At 31.5% G+C, this 7992-nt stretch overlaps 1 protein-coding gene across 1 annotated transcript; it reads right to left on the reverse strand.

The window, feature by feature from the left end:
• Window positions 1-3010: 3010 nt before the first annotated feature.
• LOC110944859 lies at window positions 3011-7147 on the reverse strand. Its single transcript, XM_022186503.2, has 3 exons — window positions 7069-7147; window positions 3441-3481; window positions 3011-3354 (listed from the first exon to the last, which is right to left on the reverse strand). The coding sequence occupies exons 1-3, from the start codon at window positions 7145-7147 to the stop codon at window positions 3172-3174; spliced, it is 303 nt and encodes a 100-aa protein (XP_022042195.1). The 3' UTR covers window positions 3011-3171.
• Between the last annotated feature and the right edge of the window lie 845 nt (window positions 7148-7992).

Here is a 7992-nt window from a genome sequence, read left to right on the forward strand (position 1 = left end):
AACGCCTATATGCGAAGTTTTCTATGTGCGAATTCTGGATCAAAGAAGTCCAATTCCTTGGACACGTTGTTAGTGGAAAAGGAATCCATGTCGACCCTTCCAAAAGCGAAGCAGTGAAGAATTGGACCGTGCCTAAGTCTCCTTCTAAAATCCGCTCTTTCTTAGGATTGGCAGGTTATTACTGCCGATTCATCTCGAACTTTTCGAAAATCGCTGTTCTTCTCACCTTGTTGACTCAAAAAGAGAAACCTTTTGCTTGGGGTCCTGAGCAAGAGGAATCTTTCAAACTTTCAAGAACTTGCTTTGCAACGCTCCTATTCTTTCTCTTCCCGATAGGAATGATGATTTCGTGGTATATGGTGATGCCTCGAACCATGGTCTTGGTTGTGTTCTCATGCAACGAGACAAGGTCATCGCATATGCCTCTCGTTAGCTCAAAATACATGAGAAAAACTATACTACCCACGACCTCGAGCTTGGCGCAGTTGTTTTTGCGTTAAAGATTTGGCAACACTACCTATATAGTACGAAATGCGTGGTTTTCACTAACCATAAGAGCCTACAACACATCTTTAACCAAAAGGAACTAAACATGCGTCAGCGACGTTGGGTGGAATTGCTTAACGACTACGACTGCGAGATTCACTATCATCCGGGCAAAGCGAATGTCGTGGCTGATGCACTCAGTCGTAAGACTCATGTTAGTAGCATTCGTTGTTTTTGAATTTCTAGTGACCTTCATAGTTGCATTCGTGAAGCTCAATATTCGTCAGCCAACGAGGGTAGTCTAATAGTTGAAATACGAGGTGCGACTATAGACCAACTTGTGATCAAATCAGATGGACTTCAATACTACCTTGATCATATCTGGGTTCCAGATCGCGACAATCTTCGTGAGCTCATTTTGAACGAGGCACACAAGTCCTGATACTCTGTTCATCCTGGTGCTGATAAGATGTACCATGATCTACGTGCATCCTATTGGTGGCCTGGTATAAAGAAGGACATTGCCATCTATGTTTCGAAATGCCTCACTTGCTCAAAGGTCAAAGCTAAGCATCAGTGTCTTTCTGGCTTACTCGAACAACCTGAAATCCCCGTTTGGAAATGGGATAGCATTGCTATGGACTTCATAACCAAATTTCCTCGCACACCTTCTAGTCACGATAGCATTTGGGTAATCATCGATCGTTTGACCAAATCAGCTCATTTCCTTCCTATTCGTGAAGATTTCAAGGTTGAGAAGCTTGCTCGACTCTACACCGATGAAATCATATGTTGTCATGGTATACCCATTGACATCATCTCTGACCGCGATGGTCGTTTCACTTCGCATCTTTGGCAAAATTTCCAGTCCGCTATGGGTTCTCACTTGAATCTCAGTACGGCCTTTCATCCTCAAACAGATGGACAGACTGAACGTACTATCCAAACCCTAGAGGACATGCTCCGTTCTTGTGTCATCGACTTTGGTGGTAGTTGGGAAGTGCATTTAGTTCTCGTACAACAATAGCTACCACTCAAGTATCCAAATGGCTCCTTTACTATTTAGTATATACAATACAATTACATTTATTCAACCCGTGTAATACATGGGGTTCCAACCTAGTATATATATATATATATAGGTGGGTTCAAATTAAAAACCTCTAGTTAGTGAGAGAACTCGAAAACTCTAATGAAGGGAAATGGGCTTTTAATGAAGGAGAGGCAAAATTGAAAATAAAATATATAAATTTTCAAACATTTCTATATTCTTCATATGTTATTATTTTAAAAAAAATTACACCAAAAGATCACAAATTTTTTATCTTTCATTTGAGTATATTCATATTTGTTTCGACACAAACAAAAGATTTAATGTGCTTTTCTTTTTCAATGCTACTATTATAGTATTGCACATATGATAAATTTTTAGGTTTAGAGTTTAGATTTAGTATTTAGTTTAGCTTTTAGGGTTAGGTTTTTCAGAGGTTTAGATTCTGGGTTTAGTTTTTAGGTTTTTGAGGGGTAGGGGTGGGGGGTTTAGGTTTTGGGGTTTTTTTTGGGGGGGCCGGGGGGGGGGGGGTGAGGGATTTAGGTTTTTCGGGGGTGGGGGTGAGGGATTTAGCTAGGCTTTTTTTGGGTTTTTTGTGTGTGTGTGTGTGGGGGGGGGGGGGTTTGGTTTTTTGGGGTGAGGTGGGAGTGGAGGGTTGACCGGTTTAGATTTTTTGTAGTGTTGCATATGTGTAATACTATTTTTCTTTTGTATTTTAAAAATGGTAGATTTATAGCCAAAAAATGTTTAAAAAATTAGGGTGTTTTTTAAGTTTTTTTTTTTAAGAGTTTTCGAGTTCTCACAATAAAAAAAGTTTTCGCTTGAACCCTATTATTCTAATAACTGTGAATTAATCTTTGAGATTTATTTAATAATCCAACTTTATGATATTTCAAACATTTTATGGCGGCAATAACATGTATGTAATTTATCATATTTTAAGTTGTTGTAGTTGTTAAAAACACAAATTTATATAAAAGTTAAAATGGTAAGAAAATGTGTTGGAATTCCCAAAACGAGATTTTTTTTCTTAACAAACTATAATAGGTTACTCGGTACATGATGTGTAATTACTCAATATATATACCTAACATGTATTTGGGCGGGCATGTGACACGGTTTATAAACACCGTAAGACTCTAATTATCAATACACGTCCCATGTCTGATTCATTGTTATCCCTGTCCAGAAGCACTAATCATGGGTTAAAGATATGTAAAATAAGAAAATAAGAAAAAATAAAGGTACAATGGATGATAAATTAAATCGGAAGGAAAATAAAAAAATAAGGAAAAAAAAGGTACAGTGGATGATAAATTAAATCGGCTAACAAATGGCTTATAGTTCCACATATTATACGATGTTAAGGACAACAGTTAATCTTAAATTAATATTGAACACCAATAGGATAACCACCAATATTGACATAAGCATATAGCTTTATAGCTTCTTTTCTTGACAAGTATTCCTCAAACCTCATTGATCTAGCTTCATATTTCATTACATATACATTTAAAAACTATTTACGTTTATTTTAGAACAAATAATATGTTAACAAGTATATAATGCATAAGTGATAATAGTGGGAGGAAGACAAAGGTGGTTACGTAACGTTCTTGCAGTTGTTTTTCATTTTAGTTGTGTATCGGTGTTTTCATCCGGGGCCGAGAGTAATCCATCTCAACTAGGTCCGCAACATCTTGGTAACGTGGTTGGACAACCTTCAAACGTTTTGGTAATGAACCAGTGGCAAAACTTTTTCCATTATATTTCATCTTTAACTGTAGGTTGTTTTTATTTTTATCATTCTTGTAATTCTGCAAATCAAAATATGGATTTATGTTACATTAATCAACAACGTTTATTAATTATTTTTCTTTCCAAAACATAGCAAATGACCAACCGTGGATGATGAGGGTATTGCCGTAAGTTTGCTATTTATCGCTGCAAAAAAAAAAAAAAAAAAAAAAAAAAAAAAAAATCAACCGTTACTATCTATGGCATAAAAGGACACTTTTAGCATACATAACTACACATTAGTATGGGCATTCTGAACCAATAGTATATTAACAACTACAAAACCACCTAAACTAGATTATAGACGCGTATATTAAAAAAAATCTATAATTTTATAATGCGTAAACAATTAGTTAAAAGAGTAGACTGCTAAAATCGTCGCTGAGTTTTGATCACTATTGTCACTTTAGTCCGAAACTCAAACCTTCTGAATCTGGTCCTTGTGATTTCAATTTTGTTGTCATTTTCATTCAAAATCAAAATTTGACCAGCCTTTTTCAGTTAACATCCAACTTTTAATAAAGGGCAAAATGATTTTTTAATGTTTTATTATAACAATTTAAAAAAATCTGACCATATTTTAACTGAAAAAGATGGATGTTAACTGAAAAAATTTGACAAGATTTTGCTTTTGAATGAAAATGACAACAAAATTGAAACCACAGGAACCCAGATTCAAAAAGTTTGAATTTGGACTAAAGTGACATAACTGACCAAACCTCAGGGACCATTTTGGCAGTTTACTCTATATCTAAATAATTTGATAATTTTGTATTTATAATGTTTTTAAATATAAATATTCTTTTCGGTTTTTTAATGTGTATATTATTTATATCTATATTGTGGTGTTTTAATTATAGAACCGTGTATTACACGATCTTGTATAACAGAAATTATATAGTTTTATAATACATCCTTAATAAGAAATTAAAAGGCAAATATGGTTTGTCAGTTTTCAGATTGTTGTTTCCACATGCATTAGAACATTATATTATCAATAAATAAATAAAATTTTAGTATTTGTAGAAGTTATTTGATACTTTGTTAGTAATTATTGTTTATATCCAAATAATATACTTTTTATTATTAAGCTTGTATGTCGGGTAAAATTGTCAATTATTATTTTGACTATTTTAATAACGTGCATAAAGAAAAAAAATTATTATTTAATATTATTTTATTGTGTTATATACGTTATTGTAATAATCTAAATTATATTTAGTTAAATTGTTGTTTATTATTGTTACTTAATAGGAGATAGAAAATGTATATATTTAAAAATGTGTATAAAGAAAATTATTATTATTATTAACTAATATTCTTATTTAAGTTTAAGAAGACACCACAAACTGAAATATGTCAAAAAGATCCATTTATTATATATAACAAAATAATAATAATAATAATAATAATATAATATAATAGATATTAATCTAATATATTAATATTAATAATATTATTAATCTAACACATCTTCAACAAAAAAAAAACTGCATTACGGTTATTAATTAAATATTAGACATCCATTTTGTAAAACTAAATATTATATAATTATATTTAATTAATATTTTTTTTGAATTGCAAATGTTACTCCTACTACAAATTACAACAATAAATCTAAATTATGTTTAACTAATATTATAATAATATTACTAAATTAAAGAGAGAATGCCACATGACATTCTTTGGAATTCTTTATTAGAAAATAGATTACATAAATTGACTATAATACATATAAAGTTTAATAAGTTAAAAATTTAATGTTAATAAAATATGACATTGATGTTCTTTTGTTTAAATGCGAGTAAATTGCTAAAATAGTCCCTAACGTTTGTTCACATTTGCTAGATCCATTCAAAAAAAGATTATTTCTCATATGAACCACTGAGTTTTCAAAAAAGTTGCTAAATCCATCCAAACTTCAGGGACGATTTTAGCAATTTAATAAAACAAACTTTTTTTTGGATGGATTTAGCAAATGTGAACAAACGTCAGGGACGATTTTAGCAATTTACTCTATTTTTTTATTTTCATCTTTTTATTATATCTCTTAATTAACATAAAATCTATTTATTTTCATCTTTTTATTAAATTTCTTATTTAACATAAAATCTACTAGTTTTTTTTTTCTTTGAACGACGAATTTCTACAACAGGCGATAGATTCGCACCTGCTTTTGCAGGCCCTCCACCCCATTCTGGCCAAGACTATGTTGTCTTAACCGGGCTCATGCTTGGCATCAGAGTTTGGCTTGGCGCTCCCCGACAAAATTTCCAGCCTACTGCCATATGCGAGTAGTTGCACCCTCCACAAGAGCCGAAAACTCTCTGGAGTAAATGCACTGTAATAGAAAACTCGGGTGTGCTCTGCGGGTAATAGAAAACTCGGGTGTGCTCTGCGGGTTTCGCACCTGTGACCAGGTCTTCACCCACTTCATTATAAAGATTAATCATTTATATTTTACAATTATGAATACGGTTTTATATTTATAATCATCTAACCAAGTCTTTTAAAATGTAAACATTTTACTCATTACTAATCCTTTAATAAAGTTAATTATACGACAAAATGTTTTCAACGGTTTAATTTGTTACCTGTTTAGCAAGAACGTGTATTTTATTTTATAAATGAACAAAAAAATACTGGGTGAAGGCCTGGCCAAAGGTTCGAAACCCGCGGAATACACCCGAGTTTTCTATTACAGTGCATTTACTCCAGAGAGTTTTCGGCTCTTGTGGAGGGTGCAACTACTCGCATATGGCAGTAGGCTGGAAATTTTATCGGGGAGCGCCAAACCAAACTCTGATGCGAAGCGTGAGCCCGGTTAAGACAACATAGTCTTGGCCAGAGTAGGGTGGAGGGCCTGCAAAAGCAGGTGCGAATCTATCGTCTGTTGTAGAAATTCGTCGTTCAAAAAAAAAAAAAAAAAACTAGTAGATTTTATGTTAAATAAGAAATTTAATAAAAAGATGAAAATAAATAGATTTTATGTTAATTAAGAGATATAATAAAAAGATGAAAATAAAAAAAATAGAGTAAATTGCTAAAATCGTCCCTCACGTTTGTTCACATTTGCTAAATCCATCCAAAAAAAGTTTGTTTTATTAAATTGCTAAAATCGTCCTTGAAGTTTTGATGGATTTAGCAACTTTTTTGAAACCTCAGTGGTTCATATGAGAAAAAATCTTTTTTTGGATGGATCTAGCAAATGTGAACAAACGTTAGGGACTATTTTAGCAATTTACTCTTTAAATGCAGGTGTTCTTTTGTTTAAATGTCATGTACATGCATATGCATATGTGCTCGTTTATGTATTGAAAAATTATCCAAAAGATAAAGATAAAATCAAAGAAACAATGAGAGGAGGTTAACAGTCATTTTTTATACTTTTATCGATTTCATCGCAGCGATATGTAAACATGTTTATGTGGGTCTTGTGATTCTCAATATAGTATCACTACTAAACAAAACAGTATCATCGTCGATTTAGTCCTGTCAGCAACAAAGAAGACTTCTTGGCCACCCAGAGAAGACTTGTCATATTTCCGACGTCGTATTACCAACACAGTCGTGAGTAACTACTTTCATCGACAGATTTCTGAAAGAACTAGGCATCGGTGATACTCATTTGTTTAATAGTGTACTGATTCTAAATGAACGTAATCATATGTTCGTTTGTGTATATATATGTGTATATATATATGTTTGTGTTAGTCAATGTGTTAGAAACATACCATGAACTCCATAAAGGAGAGTGGAGAGAATCAAAAGAGTCAACACCGACTTTCTGTAACCAGGAAGCTCCCTCTCCATGAATGATGGAAGACAAAAGGAACTCTCCCACTGTATATATACTATCACTATCATGGTAGTAATTTCTTGGTTCTAGTGACTACCTTAAAAAGTACTTAGGATATGTGCATGCATAGAAATAAATAAATAATAAATTTAACAATGTGTATATAATAAATAAATAATAAATTTAACAATGGTAATTGTTTAATAAATAAATAATATATTGTTACTTTATTATTGGCAATCACATGTATGATTTTATTACAAATAAATATATTAACTTGCATGAAAAATTTGTTAAGTCTGTTTGAGATTACTTATTTTACTCTAAAGGGTTTTTTTTTCTTTTATTAAATTTGCTTATTAACTTATAATTTTTTTTAAATAAGTTTTTGAAAATTAACTTATAGTTTTTTCAAAATGAGTTTTTGAAAAAGTGTTTGATTGGTTTTTATAGTGGGAAAAGCCAATAAGTTGTTTTTTTTTTAAATTGTTTGACTTAGTTTATTTATTTAAAATGACCAGAAGGTGTATATATATATATATATATATATATATATATATATATATATATATATATATATATCCATTTACTCCTTTTACATATAATATTATATATTCAACAATTTTTTAGACAAAAATTACAATTTAAAAAAATTACAAAATATATAGGGCATGTTTGGCTTGGCTTTTTGAAACAACTTGTTGAGTTATTAGTTTTTAAAAAGTCATAAGCTCTAAAATGATGTTTGACAATGAGGGTGTATGTGAAGGGAAAAAACCAATAAGTCACTCAATACTGACTTTTCCAAAAAGCCAAAAAGTTAATAAGTTGTTTCAAAAAGCTTAGCCAAACATGCTCA

The sequence above is a fragment of the Helianthus annuus genome, chromosome 6, assembly GCF_002127325.2.
Source record: "Helianthus annuus cultivar XRQ/B chromosome 6, HanXRQr2.0-SUNRISE, whole genome shotgun sequence".
NCBI lineage: Eukaryota > Viridiplantae > Streptophyta > Magnoliopsida > Asterales > Asteraceae > Helianthus > Helianthus annuus.

Excerpts from the sequence above, each read along its gene's own strand:
- LOC110944859 (XM_022186503.2), bottom strand. The coding sequence starts at position 7,147 with ATGGAGAGGGAGCTTCCTGGTTACAGAAAGTCGGTGTTGACTCTTTTG. Across the intron at positions 3,482-7,068 it reads TCTCCTTTATGGAGTTCATG|CGATAAATAGCAAACTTACG; the intron begins GTATGTTTCTAA and ends TTTTTTTTGCAG. Across the intron at positions 3,355-3,440 it reads CAATACCCTCATCATCCACG|AATTACAAGAATGATAAAAA; the intron begins GTTGGTCATTTG and ends TTTGATTTGCAG.